Below are 25,003 nucleotides of genomic sequence, written 5' to 3' on the forward strand. Positions count from 1 at the left end.
CCTGGAGCTGTGTCCGTGACACCTCACCATGAAAACAGACCTGACCCTCGTACACGCTGTTAGAGTCTGTGGTATGTTCTTGGTGCTGATTATCACAGCACTACGGGGCATCCCTTATCATCCCCTTACGCAGGTGAGAAAACTGAGGCCAGGGGGATGGTTTCTCTCCATCTGTGTCAGAGGCAGGACTTTTATTCTTGTATGACTGCTCTATGTACCAAGACCTGATGGGAAATAGGCAATATGAAGGGAAACCTATGTTATCTGTTTGTTAATAAGCACTACTGCCGGGACCGGTTTGGCTCAGTGGATAGAGTGTCGGCCTGCGGACTGAAAGGTCCCGGGTTCGGTTCTGGTCAAGGGCATGTGCCTTGGTTGCGGGCACATCTCCAGTAGGGGGTGTGCAAGAGGCAGCTGATCAATGATTCTCTCTCATCAATGTTTCTAACTCTCTATCCGTCTCTCTTCCTCTCTGTGAAAAATCAATAAAATATATTTAAAAAAAAATAAGCACTACTGCCTCATTGAGATATCAATATCAATTGGTTTTTCTTCTTTCCTGCGGCACATTGAACAGTCAGGGGCCGTCTTTAGCAGGGAGCGGGAGGATCTTAACGATGCTGGTCCAAATTCATAATCTTTCCGTTCCTTTTGGTTAATAGAACAGACTCATTCTGTTTTCTAATTTATTGCCTGTCATGCCAAAACTCCTTTCCCCGCTGTGTTTTTCAGCTCTTTTCCCTTCCCTAAGTGCCCTTTTACCCTGGCTCCCTGGCCTGAATCTTCTAGGATTTGACCTTCACTTACGTACATGCTCTTGACGGCGCTGTCCATAAGTGTGTGTGTGCACACCCACACACATACACACCTAGAAACGTAGGAGGCTCCTGCTTCCTCCTGTCCATCTCGAAGTTATGCAGATTGCCTAGGGGATACGTAATCCTTTTGTTCTGACCAGCTGTTGACTTGGCCTAAACTTTTTCTTGTCCTCTTGACCCATTTATGTACTTGAAAAAAAAATTTTAATTGTCTTTGGCATTCTTACTAACATGCTATCCAACACTTTATCTGTTTTGAAAGTGTCTTAAGAGTAAATACATGTTTTCGAGAAAGTAAATGTAAGTAGTATAGGAAGATAATGATGAAAAGCAAAACACTCCCCCTGTGTTTCTGGCAGCTTTCTTGCTACAGGAAGGGCCATTTGGTGAGAATTTTCTATCAAACTTGATCGTGTACATGGAACCTCGGTTCTCAAACTTCATTCATTCTGAAAGGCTGTGTTGAAAACAAACATTTTTTCCCATTAGAACTCACGTAAATTGAATTAATCTGTTCCAAACCCCCTGGATGATTCCCTGTTTAGCCTTTCTTATATACAGTCCCTGTCTAATGTATTGTTTCGTCTATAAACACTTTTTTTAAAAAACACATGAAATATAAATGAAAAGTTAACAAAAAGGAAAGGAAGTGTACAGTAATGAACATGCAGGTATACAATATGGACTGCCGCACAGTGTGCTCAACTTAGTCACCAATGTGTCTTGGAGACTTCCCTAGACTGCCATAAATACTGGGTAAACCAGTATTTCCTTTATTATACAATAAGTAGTAGTTAAAAATGTTACAACCAGTATCTCTGCATGAGCTCCTTTGTGCTGCACGTGTTTCTCAAGAAACCAAGAGGGACTACCTGGGCAGTGGCCACGCAGCTCCCATCTCGGTTCTCCAATGTCTCCCACCTTGAACAATTCGCTTCTCAACCCAACAACCCTTTCACGCTGATTCCTGTCGGACCAGCGATGAGTCTCTCAGGTGGTAAAGGAAATAATGTGTGAGTATGAAACGGTTTACCGTTGTGAACGTCTCCTGCGAACAGGAAATCCTGGTGTGAATATTTTCACTTTTGTTGCTGCTTAGGATGATGATGATCATCATCAAATATTCATTTTTTTTTTTTTTTTTTTTTTACTGAGAGCCATCCCCTCTTTCCATCAGCACTCAGGCTTCCAAGTCAAAGAGGGGTCGAAAAGTTTTCTTGGTTTCTAAAAACTGAACTTGTCTCTGTCAATGGGCATCCCTGTTTGAGTCTCCTTTAGGTGACTTAGCTAGAATCATTTCCCCAAAACCAGTCTGCTGAGCAGCAGGCCGTTGTCCCAGTTCTGCTGGTGGATTCATTGACTTACTCTCCCCCCGCCCCTCCCCCCAAGTCTGTCCTTCTCTGGGCTTTCTCTCCCCTCTGTGTGAAAGTGCCCCTGTTCCCTTCTGAGTCTTGAGCGCATTTCACTCACCAGGCACAGCATCATTTTTTCCTTTGTACACTAACTTTTCTGAGCACCCATTCATGCGTGGCAACTTGGAGCAGTTGTCACTTAAGTCAGTCATGCAAAGCACCTTGCCTGGGCCCAGGATGGAACAGAAGCTGAGCACTTGCTTCATGTGTTCTCATTCAGCCTCCACACCCACGCACTGTAGAAGGTGTTCACGGCTCGTTTTAGAGGCACAGAGCTGGGAGATGGACTGTAAAACCACTCAGATCAGTCAAGTCATTCAAGTCTGGTTTCCAGGGGCTGTCCCATGCTAACAGGAAGGTGAACTGAGCAGTCACCTCGCTCAGTGTCGAGGGTTACGATTAAAGCAAGAATTTGGGGCAGACCTTCATCATCTGTTTATATTGTAACCCACAACTGAATTGACTATATCTTAAGCCAGATAAGCGTGTGTATTAGTTTCCTATTGCTGCTGTAACAAATGGCCTCAAATGTAGTGACTTAAAGAATACAAAACTTTCTTTGTAGGAGGCTAAGACAGGTCTCACGGACTGGATGTCAGCAGATTTGCATTCCTTTCTGGAGGCTCATGGGAGAGAGGCTTCCTCGCTCTTTGCCACCTGCATTCCTTGGCTTGTGGCCCCTTCCATCTTCGATGCCATGGTGGGTTGAGTCCTTCTTGCATCTCATCACTCTGACATTGACTCTTCTGCCTCCTTCTTCCACGGGTATGGACTCTAGTGATGGCACTGAGCCCATTCAATTAATCTAGGATAGTTTTTCCATTTTATTGTCAGCTGGTTAGCAACTTTAATTTCGTCTGTGTAGCCTTCGTTCCCCTTTGCTATGTAAGATAACATATTCACAGGTTCTGGGTGTTAGGATGTAAATATCTTTGGGGTTGGGGGGTGTGCTCCACCTGCCACCACATGCCACTCTGCCCCTTTCACAAGTCAGTAGGGCATCCACCACTCCTAAACCCTCTTGTCGTTGATCTGGGTTACTTCTGGAGGGGGAGTGTGATCCTTCTCATTCTTGTCAGCTGTGGCTGGAACACAGCCTCCTGCCGGGTCCAGCCCGTTTGACATTTGCCTGAGGCGGAGGCGCACTGAACCATAGGCTCAGGAATAGATTTCAGCGCTCTCTCTCTCTCTCTCTCTCTCTCTCTCTCTCTCTCTCTCTCTCTCAATATATTTTATTGATTTTTTTACAGAGAAGAAGAGAGGGATAGAGAGTTAGAAACATCGATGTGAGAGAATCATCGATCAGCTGCCTCCAACACACCTCCCGCAACCAAGGCACATGCTCTTGACCGGAATCGAACCTGGCACCTTTCAGGCACATGCCCTTGACCGAATGGAACCTGGCTCTATCCACTGAGCCAAACCGGTTTCAGCTCAGTTCTGTCTCTTGATGGAAGGAAGAACACGTTCCCTCAAGGGCCCCCTTCTCAGGAAACGGTGCCCGCCTGGGCACTGTTGCAGACAATAGTTTCTTTCATTGATCTACCCCAAATGCTTGCTTCTGCTACACCTGCGTCCATCTCTAATGTGATTTGAGTGAATACTCTGAGCCAGGTGCTTGGTCCTTCTCAAGGCAATAGTGGCAATAGCTCTTTGCACCAATGATTACTGACCCCTAAATGCAAACATCTGCCATCTAAAATAGAGATGTCATTACATCAGAGTTTATTGGGATGTAACTGCAGGTGTGGCTGTCGTGTGCCTTATGAAGAAAGAGCAGAAGTGATGTTTTTAAAACCACGCACAAATTCAGTGACAACATCACATCAGGCATAAAATGGCATGTCTCAGGTATTCTCCATATCACTGAGAATGCTCAGGATGAGAGCAAACCATTCGGCTGGAAGAGCTGTTTGGGCTGGAAATGGGCAGTCAGTGGGCGGATCCCCTGTTAGTACAGGCGCCATCAGGTGACCACTGTCCCCACTGTGTGGGACCTACCTGAGAAGTTTACTTCGGGCGTTTTGCTCAGTTTTTAAAACTCATTTCGCTCAATAAAAACCCTCAGAGGGAGCATCGGAGCTCTTAAAATTTCACTCATTTGCATTCTAGCGTTTCCTTTTGGTACATGCCTCACCGCAGCTGTAACTATGAGCCCCATTGCTCAGTGTTACTCATCATTGATCATGTCTCATCATTTTATACTGTACAGCAGTATTGTCGTTTATAGTGGTTAAGCCTTTCACTAATGTGTTGTCACTTAAGTCAGTCATACAAAGCACCACAAATAAGTGGGCAGGCTGTGTGAGAGGTGTTTCTCATCTTACCTTCTTTTCCTGGATCTTGACAGAATAATCCCAAAACCATGATAAATACTGATTTTAAAGTCTCCTTGGGTTACCTGCTTCACTTGCCCCTTTTTAAGGGGGTTGGGGGGAGAGGTGTTCTGATACCCCCATCCCAGCCACGGCTTGTCCTTGGCACTGGCTTCCGATTCTGTCTGTAGCCCAGACCTCATTTCTGAGCTGCTGTAGGATATCTGGACTTCATGGTTGACTTAGTCCTCATAAAGTCCTTGTAAGTGGGTGGCTAACCACTGTGTTTTATGATTGCCATATCTTCTTGCCTCTCCATCTTCCAATTTGCTAAAAGCTGAATAGCTAGTAGTGGAGGAGCTTTGTTGAAGAGAAAAATGTAAAATGTTCCACTGGAGAGAATTAAAACTGTAGTCAATAAGTATTACATATTTATAGCATAACATGAAGCATGAATAATACATGTTATGTCTTAAGGTAAAAGTTCAGAACCAAGAGAGATGTGGTTCGGTGAAGAAGGAATGGAGACAGGAGAGGAGAAAGGCGGATGAGATGAGGGTGTCTAGTGGCGTATATATAGCAACTGAAGGGTTTTTTTTGTTTTGTTTTTTAATTTTTTTTAATATATTTTTATTGATTTTTTACAGAGAGGAAGGGAGAGAGACAGAGAGCCAGAAACGTCGATGAGAGAGAAACATCAACCAGCTGCCTCCTGCACATCCCCTACCGGGGATGTGCCCACAGCCAACGTACATGCCCTTGACCGGAATCGAACCCGGGACCTTTCAGTCCGCAGACCGATGCTCTTACCACTGAGCCAAACTGGTTTCGGCGAGCAACTGAAGGTTTTAATCACAGGTGTAAGTAGAAATGTTACTAATTCTTGAGTCATGGAAGGCTGGAGCCAAGTCAGAGCTGGAGTAAGTGGCATCATTTTATTGATCGGTTCTACAAAAAGGAAAACCCCTGATCGCAGGGGCTGGAACAATCACTTGACCTTTTGTTCAATCCATCTGGCATTGCTCTGGGGTTAAGTTAGCTTTTCCCTTAAACCACTGACAGTGCTTCTCTCTCGTCATTGATGGTTCTGTCTCTCTCCCTCTCCCCGCCTCTCCGAAATCAATAAAAATATATATATATTTTTAAATAAAATAGAACACTGACAGGTCTTCTTCATTCATCCACTACACGGAGGCCTCATCTTTGAGCCAGGTGGCTTTGGCTACTAGTGTGAGGGATCAGTAAATGACAATCAAATGCAAGGTGAAGGGTTTTTTTATGAACCCGAAACTAACAAAGCAACTGTTTTTTGTGTTGAGTTTTTTTGTTTGTTTGTTTGTTTTTATTCAAAAAGGACATTTTTAAGGACAACAGAGACATTTGCATATGGTCTATGTATTAGCTGATACTGAGGAATTAATGTTATTTTTATTAATGTGGTAATGACATTGCAGTGGAAATAGTCCACGTATTTTGGTCCATCTGAAGTAGGGATGAATGACGAAAGTCTGGGATTTGCCACCAGGGAAATGCTCACAGAAAAAGCAGATTGGGCCAAATTTGGGGGATTGTGGAATCAAGGTGATGGGTATCAGTGGGGCTCAGTATTCTGTGCTCTTCATTGACAGTGATTGGGAATATTCATGTTGACTTCTTAAGTGTTTGATCTGCCCTCCTGAGCCCACAGTTGAGCTGTATCTGCAAAAACGGTGTGCTTATCCGGTCAGAGCCACCAGGTCAGAGGCATCTGTTGGAAAGTACGCTGCCACCAGCCCAGAGCCAGGGAAGCCAGATACCATCTTAAAGCTGCGTTTTTGCCATTTGCCTTCAGCTTATCCAGAGCTATTGATTCTGGGGTGAGGACCAAGATGTTGATCTACATAGAGTTGATTTCACCAGCCCCAGAGAATGGAGAGATGGCCTTTTTTAGAATTATTTTTAATGTGTTTTTATTGATTTTCTTTTATTTAAAAGAGAAAAAAAAGCTTTATTGTTGAAAGTATTACGTATGTTCCCTTTTTTCTCTCTTGACCCTTTATAGCCCACCCATGCTCCCCGCCCCAGCCCTTCATCCTATTGTTTGTGTCCCTGGGTTGTGTATGTCCTATCTAATAAAAGAGTAATATGCAAATGTACCGTCACTCCAACACACAAGATGGCTGCCCCCATGTGGACACAAGATGGCCAGCAGGGGCAGGCAGTTGGGAGGGACCAGGCTTGCAAGGGAGGGCAGTTGGGGGTGATCAAGCCTGCAGTCGGGGGCACTTAGGAGTGACCAAGCTGGCAGAGGAGGGAAGTTGGTGGCAATCAGGCTACAGGGAAGGGCATTTGGGGGGACCCAGTCCTGCAGGGGAGGGCAGTTAGGGGTAAACAGGCTGGCAGGAGAGCAGTTAGGCATCAATCAGACTGGCAGGGGAGTGGGTAGGGGGTGATCGGACTGGCAGGCAGAGCGGTTATATGAGTTAGATCATGTGATACTTAGCTTTCTCTGACTGGCTTATTTTGCTTAGCATAATACTCTCCAGGTCCCTCCGTGGTGTAAATGTACTACAGCTTTTTTATCCACTCATCTACTCATAGGCACTTGGGCTGCTTCCACATCTTAGCTATTGTAAATTACACTGCTATGAACATGGGGTGCATACTTTCTTTCTGATTGGTGTTTTGAATTTCTTAGGATATATTCCTAGAAGTGGGATCACTGGGTCAAATGGCAGTTCCATACTTAATTTTTTTAGGAAACTCCATACTGTTTTTTATAGTAGCTGCACCAGTCTGCACTGCCACCAGCAGTGTACTAGGGTTCCCTTTTCTCCACAACTTTGCCAGTATTTGTCATTTGTTTTCTGGTGGTTTTTTTAAAAAAATATATTTTATTGATTTTGTACAGAGAGGAAGGGAGAGAGATAGAGAGTTAGAAACATCAATGAGAGAGAGTCATTGATCAGCTGCTTCTTGCACACCCCCTACTGGGGATATGCCCGCAACTAAGGTACATGCCCTTGACCGGAATCGAACCCGGGACCTTTCAGTCCCCAAGCCGACGCTCTATCCATTGAGCCAAACCGGTTTCAGCAGTATTTGTTATTTGTTGATGGTAACCATTCTGACGGGTGTTTTAATTTGTCATTTTAATTTGCATCTCTCTAATGATCAATGACTTTGAGGATTTTTTATATGTCTCTTGGCCATCTGTATTTTCACTTTGGAGAAGTGTCTATTTAGGTCCTTTGCCCATTTTTTAAATTGCATTGTTTGTCTTCCTTTGGTTAAGTTGTATTACTTTCTTTTATAACTTGTATATTAACCTTTGTCAGCTGTATCATTGGCAAATATGTTCTCCCAGACAGTGGGCTCCCTATTTATTTTGTTGATAGTTTCTTTTTTGCTGTGCAGAAAATTTTTATTTTGATGTAGTCCCATTTGTTTATTTTCTCCTTAATTTATTTTGCCCTAAGAAATTTATCCATAAACACATTGCTACTTTTAAGTTATCTATTTTATGTTTATTCTAGTGTATGTTATAAGTTAGTGGTCTAGTTTGATAATTTTGCATGTATCAGTCCAATTTTCCCAACGCCATTTACTGAAGAGACTGTCTTGACTCCATTGTATGCTCTTGATTCCTTTGTCAAATATTAATTGAGTGTAATGGTTTGGGTCAATTTCTGGGGTCTCTGTTCTGTTTCATTGATCCATTTGCCTGTTCTTGCGCTGGTAGCAGGCTGTTTTGATTATAGTGGCTTAGTAATATTACTTAATATCTGGTACCGTGATTCCTTCAACTTTGTTCTTTCTTAAAATTGCTATGGCTATTTCGGGATTTTTTTGGTTCCATAAAAGTTTTTGGAGTATTTATTTTAGATCTGTGAAATATGCCATTGGTAATTTAATAGGGATTGCATTGAATCTATAGATTGCTTTGGGTGGTATGGACATTTTAATGATGTTAATTCTATCAATCCATAAACATGGTATAATCTTCCATTTCTTCATATCTTCCTCTATCTTTTTCAAGTGTCCTGTAGTTTTCGGAGTACAAGTCTTTTTGGTTGCTATAGTAAATAGGATTGTTTGTTTTCTTTCTCTCTCTGAGAATTCATTATTGATGTATAAAAATGCCATTGATTTCTGATTGTTAACTTTGTATCCTGCTACATTGCCAAAATCATTTATTAAATTAGTATTTTTTTTTTTTTTTTTGGTGGAGTCTTTAGAGTTTTCTATGTATAATATGTCATCTACAAATAATGAGGTTTTTAATTTCTCCTGTCTAATTTGGATGCCATTTATGTTTTCTTCTTGTCTGATCACTTTGTCTAGCACTTCTAGTGTTATGCTGAATAAGAGTGGTGAAAGGGGGATACCCACATCTGCCTGCATTCTGATTGTATTCAATCTTGATTAGCCTCTGGCTATAAACTACACTGTGGGGTGAGAGGTTTTTCATCAGGGTAAGGAAGTTACTTCTGCTGCAGGTTGATTGCTATTCTTAGTCTCTTAATGGGTCTTGGAAACTCCACAGGAAGGGGTAAGGGGTTTTCCGATAGGGTGGGGCAACTGCCTTTCCCCAGGCAAAAACCACCTGGGTCCCAAAGGTTCAAAGGAGAAAGATGTCTTCTGCAGCGTGAGGGGATGACTCAGCACAGGAAACCAGGATATCTGCCTTCTGAGGTCTTACCCTAGAGCCCCCAACCCTGGCTTCTGCTCACACAACTCCAGTCCACTCTGCCAAGGTGAGTGGCTACCCCCCAAATTTTGTGCATTGACCCTTTGTGAGTGGGCTGGCATTTCCAGTCATCTCTTGCTGGCAGACAGCAGTCCTGCTGCTTTTCCTAGCCGGATGTTATGTGAGCACTTTCCTCAGTTCTAGTGCTCTGTGAAAGGGAGCCCAGCTTGGGCTTTAGCCCCAGAGTTCTCAGTGGGAATCCCCCACAGCTATGATAACCCTCTAGAACTTCAGCTGCTGTCTATAGGAGCCCAGCCAGCCCTCCTTTTGGGCCTCTGCACTTCCTGTCAGTCTCTGTGTGGTCTCAGCTTTCTTTCTTTATTTTTTAATGTATTTTTATTGATTTCAGAGAGGAAGGGAGAGGGGGAGAGAGAGAGTCAGAAACATCAATGATAAGATAGAATCGTTGATCGGCTTTCTCCTGCATGCCCCACACTAGGGATCGAGCCTACAACCGAGGAATGTGCCCTTGACCGGAATCAAACCTGACACCCTTCAGGCCACAGGCCAATGCTCCATCTACTGAGTCAAACCAGCGAGGGCCGGTCTCTGTTTTCTGTCCTTGGTTATCAGGGTTCTCTCCAGATTTTCTGTGTTTTTGTTGTAATTCCAGTTTGGTCCTGGGAGTGTGTCAGTGTAGCTTCCACTTATGTCACTGCTGATTTCAGAGTCCACTGTTTTTATTGATTTTATAGAGGAAAGAAGAGAGAGAAAAGAAACCCATTGCTGTAACAGAGAAACAGATTGTTTGCCTCCCATCTGCACCCTGACTGGGAATGGAATCCAAAACTTTTTGGTGCAGGGGAGGACACTCAACTAACAGAGCCACCTGGCCAAGGAGAGTTGGCCTTCTTTGAAACAAAACCTTTCCCTTTGTTTTGTAGGACCACCATGAGGCCTCAGACCTTCTATGATGGGAGTCACTCCTGTGCCAGAGGAGTGTGCCATATCCCCATGGCCGAGCCGTTCTGCCCCAAAACGAGAGAGGTTTGTAATCTGTCTGGAAAGTACGGCAAAGTAAATTGTAAGGGCTTGGGTGGGCATGTAGAGTTAACCATCCAGACATCCTTCCTGACAAAGCCAGGCCCAGGTGAAGCCGCCTGCCCTCCAGCACCAGCAGCTGCGGCCTGCCCCTGGCTGCCGGCCAGGGGGAGGGAAACCTGGGTCCCAGGTGCAGGGCCAAGGCAAAGGCAGTTCGGGTGATCAGGCCAGCAGGGGAGCAGTCAGGCAGGCAGAGGGGTTAGGGGCGATCAGGCAGGCTAGTGGTTAGGAGCCAGCAGTCAGGATTGTGAGGAGCAATCTGGACATCCCCTGAGGGGGTCCCAGCTTGGAGAGGGTGCAGGCTGGGCTGAGGGGACACCCTGTTCTTCCTCCCCCCCTGTGCCCCCTGTACAAAATTCACCTGGGCCTTATTATGGCTAATAAGCACATGGTCCCTCTTCCTCTCAAGTTTATGTTCTATGCGAGGTTTTGTGAAAGTTGTTTACTTTTGCTAATAATGCTTTCACTACTGTCCGTCATTTGTAAGCTGAATCACTCAGAGTAGCAACCTACTTTTTTTTTTTTTTTTAATAAGTTTTGATTTTGCTGTCAGAATATTTTTTAAATTTGGTGTAAACTACATATTAGTTAAGAGTCTATAGTCTGGAACCAGTTTACTTGGGATTCAGTCTCTGTTCTTTAGCATAATAGCTGCATGTCATTGGAAAAGTTACTTAGCACCTCTGAGCCTCAGTTTCCTCATTTGTAAAATGAAGGTAATGATTGCATATACCTTGTGGAACTGTGAGGGATAAAAGAGTTGATACCTAGAAACATATCCTAGCAACCAAACAGCAGAATGACCAGTCAACCAGTCACTGTGACACGCACTGACCACCAGGGGGAAGATGCTCAATGCAGGAGCTTCACCCCCCCCCATGATCAGTGCACTACACAGTGGAAGCACTGTTCGGCTGACCTGTCCCCACAGGACATGCCCCCCACCAGTGCACGAATCCCGTGCATAGGGCCTCTAGTATTAGAATGCAAAAGTCCAATGATTGGTAGCTGCATTTATGAGTTAAATTATTATTATTTCTGTTCTATACATTGTCAGGTTTTGTCATTTATGTTTGAGCTGAGTTTGACCATTACTCCCAAATCTTCTCTCTGAGATCAGAGTAAAATCTCAGAACAAAGCGGGCAGCCTCACAGAAGTCGGCATTAGGCCTTAGCCCTCGGAGGATAAAAATGGCTATCACAATTCAAAAGTCCGTCTCTTGCTCCACGCATGGTATTTTTCATATAATCCAGGTTTGGAAGTCAGGTGCAACAGATTAGAAGCATTGTCAGTGATGTACTAGCTTGTGAGATCAACTTTTAAATTGATATACAGACTATGAATACCTACCCGTGTTAGCCTTTCGGCTAATTTTAACACCTGCATATGGAAAAGCAGAGTGGTTGTAGCCGAGAGGAAGGGAGAGATTGTCGTAGCTTCTATATTGTAAAACCAGTTTCTGTGAAGTCATCAGCAACAGCATCTTACCCTCACCCCACCCTAAAAGGATCCACAAACAACAGAATCTAAAATTCATGGTTAAGGGTTGTGGGGAGCCATTTAAGGTGAACCCTCGTGCATTCGCTCTGAGTTCTGTGAAAATACATGTTTTACTTGTTTAAAAAAGTGGCAGGTTCAGTGTGTACATATGATGTATTTAGGTGTATATATTTCTGGGTAGTTAAGAGCAGAGTATATCAGAATGTTGCCAGTCTTCCCTCTGAAACATGGATCTGCCCACACAATAGATTTGCTCTCCGGCAGAAACTAGATGAGTATAAAATTCTTGACAATTTCAAAATGGGGGCGGTTTGGGAAGGCATATGGTAGACCTAGGGAGATAGTGTAGGAGATTGAAGGTCTTTCCCCAGGCAGAAAATAGTAGTGTCAGGGGAAGATGTGGGCGGCAGAAGGGCTAGTGATGCATACAGAGCACATGTAAATGTGGTGGCGGGTGAAATTTGCCAGTAATAGAATGTAAAGAGATGAATATGAGAATATTTATGTGCAAATAGAGTGTAACCTTTGGAAAGGTGAACTGTGCACACGGGGGCATGGATGGAAGAATGATATCATTTTGTTCTATCGTTTTGTTCTCTGCAAATTTTACCTATTCCAAAATTGGTATCACTTCTAGTCATTTTAGGTGATTTGATATACTCTCTGAGAGTATTGACTCATGAAATGTATTTTGACTGGTGATCTGATATTGCTAATATTTACAGACAAAGATGATTAATTCAGGAGTTCCGATATGATAACCTGAAACATGGAAAAGAGAGCAGCTTAGCCTCAGAGACCCAGAAATCTCTCAGCTTGTCTTTTGTGTTTCTAACACCTTAAGGTGGTGGTGCAAAGGGGTGGTTCAAGCAGAGAGGCCCCCCGTCCAAATCCAAGAGCTGCTGCTTCCTCCTCCTCCCGTCATGGCCCCCACCTCCCAGGGTGATGGCGAACACCTGTTGCCTCAGCTGTTGGTAGCTATGATCTTCCTTCACTGATCTCTAGAAGCACCCTAGGTTGCCTGAGACCGACAGCTCGGTTATTTGGGGTATATATATATATATTTCAGAGAAGAAGGGAGAGGGAGAGAGAGAGAGAAACATGAATGATGAGAGAGAATCATTGATTGGCTGCCTCCTGCACACCCCCTACTCGGGATCAAGCCTGCAACCCAAGCATATGCCCTTGGCCAGAATTGAACCCAGGACCTTTCAGTCCGCAGGCTGACGTTCTATCCACTGGACCAAACTGGCTAGGGCATTTTTTTCGATTTTAAAAGACATTTGATGAAGACAGTGCTTTTTATATAACTTTGCTTTTTATATAACTTTTTTAAATCCTCACCAAGGATATGTTTTTATTGATTAGAGAGGGAGAATGGGGGGGGGGGGGAGAAGAGAGAGAGAAACATTGATTAGTTGCCTCCCATACGTGCCTGGACTGGGGATTGAACCCACAACCTTTTTCATGTATGGGCTGACACTCCTGCCAACTGAGCCACCTGGCCAGAGCTGGATATATATTAATTTTGAAAAAAGGAAGGGAGGCATGATTCAGGTCCTTGCATTTATAACCTTTACTCTTTTTTTTTTTTTTTTCTCTCAATTTTAATTTATAAAAAATAAGCCAAGGATATACAATAGAGAAAGAATAGTTCCTTCAATACATGTTTGGAAAATTAGGCAGCCACATGCAAAAGAATGAAATTGGACCCAAAACTCAAATGGGTTAAATACTTAAACTTAAGGCCTGAAATCCTAAAACTTTTAGAAGAAAAAAGGGAAAAAGTTTCTTGAATTGGCAATAATTTATTTTGGATTTGATATCAAAAGCAAGGCAATGAAAATAAAAATAAACAGTTGGGACGACATCAGATTAAAAAGCTTGAGCACAGCAAAGGTAACCAACAAAATGAAAAGGCAACCTGTAGAATGGAGAAATATTTTTTAATTGTATATTTGATAAGGTGCTAACAGCCAATATATATAAAGAATTCATACAACTCAATAATAAGAAATACAAACTATATCATTCAAAAATGGGCAGAAGAACTAAGATTTTTTTTTTTTAAAGGAAGACCTATATTCAGCCAGCAGGTGAAAAGGTGCTCAACATCATAATCATCAGAGAAATACAAATGAAAACCACAGTTAGTGTGCTCACATCTGTCATAATTTCCATCATCAAAAAGACAAGAGATAAACATTGGTGAGGATGTGGTGAAAGGAAAACCTTTTACCTTGTTGGTGGGATTTTATATTGGTACATACAGTATATAAAACAGATTAGAGCCTCCTCAAAAAAAAAAAAAAAAAAAAAATTACTACTGTGGAATCCTGTAATCTCTCTTCGAGTTATATATTCAAAGGAAGTGAGAACAGAAATTTGAGGCAATATCTGCTCTCCCGTGTTCATAACAGCATTGTTCACAATAGCCATTACTACATAGAAACAACTTAAGTGTCTGTCGGTACATGAGTGGATGAATTGTGGTGTATATATACATTAATGGAATGTTATTCAGCCATCAGAAGGAAGGACATGGGACTTGGAGAAATTATGCTCAATAAAAATGAGTCAGATAGAGAAAGGCAGACACTATATGGTATCAAGAATATGGAATCCCAACAGAAAAGTAAGGTCAAACTCATAGAGACAAAGAGAAGTCAAGTGCTAGGATATAGGGGAAATAGAGATTGGTAAAATGGTTTGAACTTTTAGCTATAAGATGAAAACGGTCTGAGTATTTAATGCAATTAAAAAAATTTTTTTTTCCAATTAGAAGAAATATTTTAATATTGCTTTTTTGCCCTTTCTCTATAACAGAAGTGTCAGAGATTAAAGACAATTAGTAAAATATATATGAAAATAATATGTAAATTTCTTTTTATTTTATTTTATTTTAAATAAATCTTTATTGTTCATATTATTACAAATGTTCCTAATTTTTTCCCCCTCCATTGCTCCCCTCCACCAGGTTCTCACCCCACCCTCTGCCCTTTCCCCTCTCCCCATTGTCCTCATCCATTGGTGCACAGTTTTTGTTCAGGCTCTTCCCGCATCCCCCCACTTCCCTTTTCCCCGAGAATAGTCAGTCCACTCCCCTTCCATACCTCTGATTCTATTATATTCACTAGTTAATATTGTTCATCAGGTTTTTTAATTCCCTTGGCTTTTAGTTTCACTTGTTGATAGTTACGTATTTGTTGATCATAATTTTTATCTATATCTTCTTCCTCTTCCTAAAGAACCCCTTTCAGCAATTCATATAATTCTGGTTTGGCGGTGATGAACTCCTTTAGCTTTTTTTTATTTGTGAAGCTCTTTATCTGAAGTCGGGTGCCGCCTTTTCACGTGCACAGTTCTCTGCACCTTCACAGTTCCTGAGGTTCAGCGTGCCTTCTCTCTCCTTCCCAGATGGTAGAGCCTCCTCTCAGCCAGCCCTCTGGCACTTCAGGGCAGTATTTCCCCTGTTTTTCAGTTCTAAATTCAAATTTGTTATGGTAGGCTGCATTCGGGTATCTACCCTATGCCGCCATCTTGGTTTCTCCTATAACCTTTACTCTTTAGGGAAAAGGTTTGGTTACACATAGTCTTATTTTTAGCATGTATAGAATAAATAAACATGAGGTAGCATCAACTATTCATTGTCTGTGGCTTGTCATGGTTCTAAATTTGGAATTACCAAAACTCTTATTAAAATTTCTTCTCCCATTGTCATAGCATAAGTTGTTTTTTAATGAAATAGATTACTTTACTTATGTGGTTCAGACATGAGCAGGCAAGATTTTTCCCTAGATTGAAGCCTTCTATTGACCGTGAGTCACTGCATTATATATATATGTGTGTGTGTATGTATGTGTGTGTGTGTGTGTGTGTGTGTGTGTGTGTGTATATACATACACACACTAGAGGCCCAGTGCACGAATTTATGCACGGGTGGGATCAGGCCGGGCCAGCCCAGGGGAGGGGCTGCAGGTGGTTGGTGGGTCAGCCCTGCCCCTGGGTGGAACTCCTGGTCGAGGGGACAGTTTGCATATTAGCTTTTTATTATATAGGAGGTTATCTCAGGAACCTTTGCCAATTATTTGGTGAACCTATAGAAGTTGCCAGTACAATAAATCCTCACTTAAACTTGTCCATTAGGTTCTTGGAAACTGACTTTATGCAAAATGATATATAGCAAAACCAATTTTATCTTGGGCTGAGATAGACAAGAGTTAAGTTCTTGTGACATATTTCTTGTGACATCACTAAACTTCCTATCTAATAAAGAGATGATATGCTAATTGATGCTCATGCCATCACAAAGATGGCGGTGCCCACAGCCAATAAGGAGGAAATATGCTAATTGACTGCCATGTCCTTAAAGATGGTGGCGCCCACAGCCACAAGATGGTGGCGCTCAGTCCTCTCAGCCCCACCAGGGTGGCAGGCCTGTGACTACTCCACACTCCTGCCTCCAGAGTCCCTCAGCCCCCCAGCCATCCAAGGCCGCCTGAGGCTCAGGTAATCAGGACCGGCCGAGGCTTGCGCTGCCGGCAGTGGCAGCAGCAGAGGTGAGTTGGGGGCGTCGCCTTCCCCTGATCGCTGGGTTGCCTCCCACCCCTGAGGGCTCCCGGACTGTGAGGGTGGGCAGGCCGAACTGAGGGACCCACACTCCAGTGCATGGATTTTCATGTACCAAGCCTCTAGTCTAAATATAAAGATCCCAAAAACCCTTCTAATATTAAACATTGAAATAAATGTGAGCTACACATACATTTAAGGAAGGTGAATAAAAACAAGTAAGATAGTTATTTTCCAACCAGTTTATTCTCGATCAGGATCATAGATGGCCGAAGCTTATCTGGGCAGCTCAGGGCACCCGTTGGGGCCCACCCTGGACTGGATGCCCCTTTACTGCAGGGAGCACTCCCAGGCACTCCCTCACACTGGGACGATGTAGATACAACCTTACCTCACACCCTTGGGGTGTAGGAAGAAACCTGAGTCCCCGGAGAAAACCCACGCAGAGACAGGGAGAGCAAACACAGTCCTCTTCAGTGTTATAACGAAACGACGTTGTTCAAGGACCTGCTGTGCTTCTACCCGAAAGGAGACCAGCTTGGCATTTATATATTTACAATGCCCCTGACACAGTTCTGTGCTGTGTTCTATCCTTAGCTCACTTAATCCTCACACCGTCTCTTGAGTTATATACAGTATTATCAGACCATTTTACAGGTGAGAAAACCATGACAAAGGTTAAGTAAATTTTCAACAGTCCTTAATTTTCAACAGTCCTTAATTAACAGTTAAGTTTAAAAAGACTTCTTTATTACTATTATTATTATTATTATTAATTATTAAAAAGGAATGTGGAAACACAGGCTAAGGTAAGTCTTATCTGGACAGAAAATAACCAGCATGGGCCCATTCTGTGTTTACTGTGTGTGTCCCTGGAGAGGTAACAGGCAGAAGAGATTATGGAGTCATTACTTTCTAGCCCCCCCCCCCAAAAAAAAATAAATAAATAAAAGCTTTTACAGAAGTCTTCAGACTTTTCACAAAAGAGCAGTGAGAATGAATTTCTCAGGAGCTTGGAAACGGTTGTCCGCACATCTCTCTGAGGAGAGGTGATTAAAACATGTGTACACACATTCTTGGTGCTTAGGAAAAGCTCGCTGTTCTCCCTGGTAGCTGTGAGTAGTGTGTGCATGGGCCAGGGACACAGGACATGTGCGTGAATGAGGGTCTGGGAAACACCCTCCCAGGTTCTCTCTGAGGGTCTGCAGCTACTAAAGATCTTTAACGAATCAACGTTTTACATTTCAGGGGGAAATGAAACACTAAGCTGGACTTAGGCTTGCATGTTTAGCGTTCGTGGTTCCTTCTCTTCTAGGTGCTGATCGAGACTGCTAAGAAGTTAGGACTCCGGTACCACTCAAAAGGGACTATGCTCACTATCGAAGGGCCGCGCTTCAGTTCACGGGCAGAAAGCATCCTGTTTCGCACCTGGGGGGCAGATGTTATCAACATGACCACAGTTCCAGAGGTGGTTCTTGCTAAGGAGGCTGGACTCTGCTATGCAAGTATTGCCATGGCAACAGATTACGATTCCTGGAAGGAGCACGAGGAAGTGGTAGGTGGAATTCTCTCCAGAGCACGTATTGGCTCATTGCCATGAGCCCCAGTAAGAAAGGATCTTAACTGTGTTTCTATTGCATTCATTCCAGAAAGCACCTTTCTGCCAGGTTTTCAAGTCAGCGTTTAATACATTGTCATTAGTATTACTGCCAGATATTTTCTATTGTTGTCTTTGGAAAGTAAGGACCAAGATCTTCATAGCAAAGAAAAAACACACTTTTATCTAAGGATTAGCAGTGACCAGTACATGGTAGGCATGCTGGGAATCATACTGAGATTTGGACCTTATTATTATTTTTGAAAATATATTTTATTGATTTTTGTATATAAAGGAAGGGAAAGGGATAGAGAGTTAGAAACATCGATGAGAGAGAAACATCAATCAGCTGCCTCCTGCACACCCCCTACTAGGGATATGCCCGCAACCAAGGTACATACCCTTGACTGGAATTGAACCTGGGACCCTTGAGTACACAGGCCAACACTCTATCCACCGAGCCAAACTGGTTTCTGCATGGGCCTTGTTTGAAGGATAAAGGTCTTGGTTATAATTTCCTTGTGCTGTGCTACTGTCTGTGCTTTTTTTTTCTTTTTTTTTTTCCCCCAAAGTAAAATAAACTTTCTGTTGCTTAATATCTTTCTGGTAAGTGAGCTCTATTCATAGCTATCTGTTTACCCTACCAAGACTGGATACCATGTTTGGTCTGGGAGTAGGACAGCAAACAAAAATGGTTGGTAAGGAGCCAGTATTGTGTTTTTCACAAGGGGGCGTGGTTAGAGATTAAGCAAACGAATGTAAGAAAGTTCAGGTGAGATACAGACGGATGAACCTGGTTGATTCAGCCAAATATTTGCAGTCGGGGAAGCTTCCTTACGTAAAGGGAAAGGCGGACTGTGCTTGAGTGGAGAGGAGAGGAGGGAGCAAGAAGGAAGCAGGGCCGTGGAGACTGTTTCAGATGGGAAGTCAGCGAGGGGCTTTAGGTAGTAAAAATGGCCTGGTCCAGCCGGACTGTTGAGGTCAGGCTTCCAGGACAAATACTTCCATTGTGGAAAACTTTGAACATCTTCGAAAGTAGAGAGTCTAGTATAATAAACCCCAGTGACCTGTCCCCCAGCCTTCCAGGTATCGGCCATGGCCCACTTTGAGTCATACATCTGCCCCTACCCACTTCTCTCTCCCCTGCCTTCATAAGTAAATGGTTTTTATAACGGCCTTTTAGAATATATCCTATAATAAAGAGGTAATATGGAAATTGACCATCACTCCAACACAAGATGGCCACCCCATGTGGACAAAAGATGGCCAGCAGGGGGGGGCAGTTGTGGGCAATTAGGTTTGCAGGGGAGGGCAATTAGGGGTGACCAGGCTAGCAGGGGAGGGCAGTTGGGAGTGACCAGGCTGGCAGGGGAGGGCTCAATCGGGACGATAGAGGAGCAGTTAGGCATCAATTAGGCAGGCAAGAGATTAGGAGCCAACAGTCCTGGATTGTGAGAGGGATGTCTGACTGCCCATTTAGGCCTGATCCTCGAGGGGTCCCAGATTAGAGAGGGTGCAGACTGGGCTGAGGGACACCCTCCCCACAAGCCCCCCCCCCCACCCTGTGCATGAATTTTGTGCACTGGGCCTCTACTGTATATCTATGTACGTATGTATATAGTACATGGTGAAGTGATATTTATTTGTGTGTGTGTATTGATTTTAGAGAGAGGAAGGGGGAGGGATAGAGAGATAGAAACATTGATGAGAGAGAAACATTGATTGGTTGCCTCTTGCATGTCCCCCCTCCTCAGGGATCAAACCCATAACCCAGGCATGAACCCTGTCCAGGAATCGAACTAGTGACCTCTTGGTTCATGGGTTGACACTCAACCACTAAGCCATACTAGCCTGGCTGAAGGCTTCTTTTATAAATAAAATAGTAAAAAAACAAACAAAAAAAAAACAAAAACAAAAAAAAACCCACAGAAACATTATTGTACAAAAAATATTGTTATTAATTTCTTAATATACTCAAATATTTAGATGGGAGAGACAGAAACATCAGCAATGAGAGGGAATCATCGATCAGCTGCCTTCTTGCATGCACCCCCCTGGGGATCATGCCTGCAACCTGGGCACGTGCTCTGACTGGGAATTGAACCGTGACCTCCTGGTTCATGGGTTATTGCAAACCCTGTGAGCCACAGTGACCAAGCCAGTTAAGGAATTTTGAAATAAGAAAAAAGTATAGCCCTAGCTGGTTTCGCTCAGTGGATAGAGCATCGGCCTGCGGACTGAAGGGACCCAGGTTCGATTCCGGTCAAGGGCATGTGCCTTGGTTGCGGGCACATCCCCAGTAGGAGCAGTTGATCGATGTTTCTCTCTCATCCATGTTTCTAGCTCTCTATTCCTCTCCCTTCCTCTCTGTAAAAAAAATCAATAAAATATATTAAAAGAAAATTGGGGGGTGGGGGGAGTGTAGGGTTGGCTGCTCTGAACACATTTAGGACAGCTGACATCTTCTGCAGGGGGACCCTTCCCCCCCACCTCAGCGCTGCTTGTTTCACCACCCCGTTGCATGTAACACAGGGATATTCCTGCTGTCTGCTCATTTACATGGATTTTCGGCCGTAGGTGAACACAGGCTCTGTGCTTTGCACGGTGCCTTATCCTAACCCTTCTGTGTAATTAACTACAAGGATGCTTCTTTTATTTATTTATTTTTTTTATTAAGGTATTATATGTGTACACACCTTACCAATCCCCACCCCCCCCCCCTCTCCCATACATGCCCTCCCTCCCCAGAGTTTTTCGTCCATTAGTTATGCTTATATGCATGCATACAAGTCCTTTGGTTGATCTCTTATCTCCCCCATATCTCCCTCCCCTCCCTGCTGTAATTTGACAGTCTGTTTCTGTTTCTTTTACTGTCTCTGTATCTATCCTTTTGTTCATCAGTTTATCATGTTCCTTATTATCCATAAATGTGTGAGATCATGTGGTGTTCTTCTTTCATTGACTGGCTTATTTCACTCAGCATGATGTTCTCCAATTCCATCCAGGTCGCTGCAAAAGATAAGAATTCCTTCTCTTTTTTTGTGGCAGCGCAGTATTCCATTGTGTAGCTGTACCACGGTTTTTTCAAGGAGGATGGTCTTCAATGTGAGAGTCTTGTACATCCTGCTGCGGCTCCATCCCTGGCTCGGCAGCTTTGCTCTTCGAAGGGAACCGCTGGGCCTCGCGGTGTTAGGAAGCTGCTCCCAGTGAATAGAAGGCTTCAGTGCCTGCCACTCCTGGGTTCGCATTGTTGCCTGCCTGTGGTTCTCTGCTTGATCTAGGAACGGATCTGTCTGCAGCGCTAACGGTGCTTTCCTTCGGTCAACCCCGTGAGGTGTGGGAAGCAGTCGGTTGGAACTACTTCAGTTAAAAGTAATGAAACTAGGTTTCTGTGAGTGGTAAGCCGTGAAGGCAAGCAACGTTAAGTGCCACCGGAAGATAGGACACAGACGGCGTCTTCTCAGCCAGCCAGCCGTGTGTGTTGTGCTTCAAACCAGGTGTACAGCCTGGCATGATCAAACGGCTTTAGGGTTGCTAAGTCATCTTCATAAATTTCTGTTCCTCTAATTACTTGTGATCCCTGGCCCGTTATTCAACAAGTTACTCTTCTGTGGGATGGAGGCAGGACTTCGGGGTGCGGGCCGTGAGTGGTTCAGTTCCACGTCTGATCTGGCTAGGTTACTGGGAGAATTAAGCCACATGGAGTGTGTTAGAGCAGCTAGTTTAATGCTGGCTCCCAGGAGGTTGGTCACCAGATAGTAGCAGCGATGGGGTTGGGGGTAGAAAGACTACAACAAGTTTGTGAAGGAAACTTGAGAATTGAGCTGGTCCTTCCACAGAGGGTTAGATTTGAACGTGAGGAGGTTAATAGGGAGGCATTTTGGGTGGAGCCCAACAGCAGGAACCAAGAGAACAGAAGTCAGTCTATATGGAAATACCAGTCACAGGAAGTGTAAGGACATGAGTAAGTGTAAGGGAAACTTCTTGCACGCTTTATGACCCTCCATTTCAAGGATCCACGTGAATTGTGCCCGTAGGCGAGCTTAACGGGCGCCCAGCTGGTCACCGCTCCGTGTTCCCACGTAATGGGACTCCCTCTGCCGCCGGACTGATAGTCTTGTCTAACCACATCCTGGTGTTTGTGGGAGGGGTCTGCACTTCATACCCCCGGAAACCAAGTGGAAGCTGAAATCGCTGGGCCCTGAAATTTGGATTTCTTCTAAGTAGAGTGAAGTGTGACAAGTGCTCTTCCTCTAACAGGCCAGGGTATAGTCACAGCTTTTTCTACTCTTTCCTTAAGAAGCAGTTTTAGTGACAGACAAAAGCAGACACTCCTATGGGTTTCTGTGAATCCGACGTCCACCATTATCATATCAACTTCTAGCCACTCGTATTTCATCTGTCCTCTGTCCATCAACGTGTTAGGAGATACCTAACGTAGCCACCTTGTCCTGGTCACATTCCAACCAGAATGCCTTACCTTTCCCAGGCAGAGTTTGCATTTCCAGCTATCTCAGATGATTTCCTCTTCCAAGTTTTCTAAAAAGAAACCAAGTGATTTGACATGTACTTTTCCACAGTCTGAATTGTTGAAATCATCTCCTCAGGGTAGTTTGACCAGATTCTCTGTCCTCTGTATTTTATGTAAATTGGTAGCTGGATCTAGACTTAATCAAACTCAGGTATTCTACGTAGGGTTTAGTTTTCCATCAGAAGAGTGGGTTGTTTATTTGGTTTGGGTTTTATGTGAGAGAGAGAGAAAGGGGTTAGCAGTGCATCCATTAATTCATTGGGAGCTATTAAAATAATGATACTCTGATTTCATCATTTTTCTTTATTAGCTGGAAGACTTCTCTCAAGAGAAATGTTTCTTTTCAGACCGGTTGGTTATCCAGTGTAGCAACGGTTTTGTGACTGGGATCCATTCTGTGTCCTGAGAAGAACAGCCACAGCTTTCTAGAGCTGCTAACACATTACACCTCTTAGAGAGTTTCTTAGAATTCATGTTGCAAATGGTACTTCTCAGAGGTGTTTGTTTTCTCTAAGACCTCCCCCGTGAGACCAAGACCATCTTGATAAATGCAAAATTTGGGCGGGGGCACTGTGGGGTTGAAACCAGAATCAACTGACTTCACAGATCAGGACGGAACTTAGGGAGATGTTCCACAAAAAGCAGTGTGTTTTTTTTTTGTTTTTTTTTAATTGATGGAAACATCCTATGCTGTTGTTTCTCTAGGTTTCGGTGGACCGGGTTTTAAAGACCCTGAAAGAAAATGCCAATAAAGCCAAAAGTCTGATCCTCACGACCATCCCTCAGATAGGTTCCATGGAATGGTCAGAAACCCTCAATAGCCTGAAGGTAAGTATCCCGAGCCATCTGCACGCAGACACCACGTTCACATCCTCAGCTGCCTTTCCTCTTATGCCCATCTCCCCCGTGGGGCACCCCCTCCTGTGTTTTATATTAGCCTCACTGTTTCTGCAAGTTCTCCTTCCATTTCCTTCCATAGTAACCATTTGTGATCCTGGGCAGCTAGAGCCGCCTGGTAATGCAAGACCATTGGAAGTGGGGGTGGGGAGAGTTTGACCATCTACTGTGCCAGATTCCTGGCACGGTTCCGCCCTGCAGCATTTCTCTGAAGTCCCACTTCAGAAGACGGATAGCGCTTGCTCTGCACGTGGCCTGTGTAGCCAAGGAAGCTGATTTTTTCCTTTGGCGGATCCATGCAGAGTGGCTGCAGCCTTTAAAGCTAAAACCGACAGAGCAGTAATAAGATGGTGAAGAGTCGTTAGTGATAAACACCGGGTGGGTTGCAGGTTGTTAACTTTCCCTTTTTTTAGTTTATTTTTAGTGATTTCAAGAGAGGGAGAGAGAGGGAGAAAGATAGAAATATCAATGATGAGAGAGAATCATTGATCAGCTGTCTCCTACCCACCCCCTTCTGGGGATTGAGCCCACAACCTGGGCATGTGCCCTGACTGGCAATCGAACGGTGACCTCCTGGTTCATAGGTTGACGCTGAACCACTGAGCCACGCTAATCAGGCAGTAGCTTTTCAACTGTAGTATTAACTCTGAATATACAGAGTGGGGCAAAAGTTAGTCTTGCAGTTGCTCAGGTGGAAAATAAGGAAATAATTAGTAGTAATACAAGAATAAACTCTGTAAGCCTACTTTGCCCCACCCTGTAATTTAAACTGACTGCCACACTCAGAGATGGATGGTTTTTATTTGGACGTGTTGTGACTCTTGATTAACCATGTTAGATGTGGAGTTGACTCAAACTGGTCAGATTTTGCATTCACCGAAATATCCAAAGAGGGTAGCCAGTATGTTCTGAGGTCTCCTAGGACACACCTCTACTCTTAGGCCTTATTCCAGGAGTTGAGAAAGGATTTGAAAGGTTGGTATAAGCCAGGGGTCCTCAAACTTTTTAAAGTGGGGGCCAGATCACGGTCCCTCAGAGAGCTGGAGGGCCGGACTATATGAACTACTAATTCCTACTGTAACACCTCGGCTGCGCTCACTGCCCAAAAAACCTGGCGGGCCGGATCAGACTCCTCTGTGGGCCGCATGTGGCCCGCAGGCCGTAGTTTGAAGACCCCTGGATAAGCCTTCCCTACCCCAATTACCATCAAGGAGCCCTGAAATAAGAGCCATAATTTGAGTGTGATGAGGACGCAATATGGTAGGGAATGATTGATAACCCCTGGGTGTGGGGAAGTCATGATTTATAGTGTTTGCCAGTTTACGTGGTGTAAATGCTAGAGCATAGCTGACTTTAAGATACCAACATGAAGCCACTGATTACATGTATTGTAGATAGGTCTCGTAAGCTGGTACTAGCAGGCTCCTGCACACCAGTATAGTTATGGTGCCTTTGGGACTGACAAAGCCAGGAATATGGGATTTGTAACCTATCTTTCCTGCTAGACTTTGAAGTCCATAAGGAACAAGAAACATGAGTTGGTTTCGACCTATATTCCTAGTAAATGTCCTTTAATGAATAATAATCCCTTTC

At 43.9% G+C, this 25,003-nt stretch overlaps 1 protein-coding gene across 1 annotated transcript in view; it reads left to right on the forward strand.

Moving 5' to 3' along the window:
- The window catches only part of MTAP (methylthioadenosine phosphorylase), a 56,793-nt gene that overhangs the window by 25,137 nt on the left and 6,653 nt on the right, over positions 1-25,003 (forward strand). Inside the window, exons 5-7 of the mRNA XM_084898124.1 lie at positions 10,159-10,261; positions 17,701-17,940; positions 23,219-23,341. Coding sequence (XP_084754250.1) covers positions 10,159-10,261; positions 17,701-17,940; positions 23,219-23,341 — 466 coding nt within the window. The remainder of the gene's footprint in view (positions 1-10,158; positions 10,262-17,700; positions 17,941-23,218; positions 23,342-25,003) is intronic.

The sequence above is a fragment of the Pipistrellus hanaki genome (assembly GCF_964339955.1).
Source record: "Pipistrellus hanaki genome assembly, chromosome: 11".
Taxonomy (NCBI): Eukaryota; Metazoa; Chordata; class Mammalia; order Chiroptera; family Vespertilionidae; genus Pipistrellus; species Pipistrellus hanaki.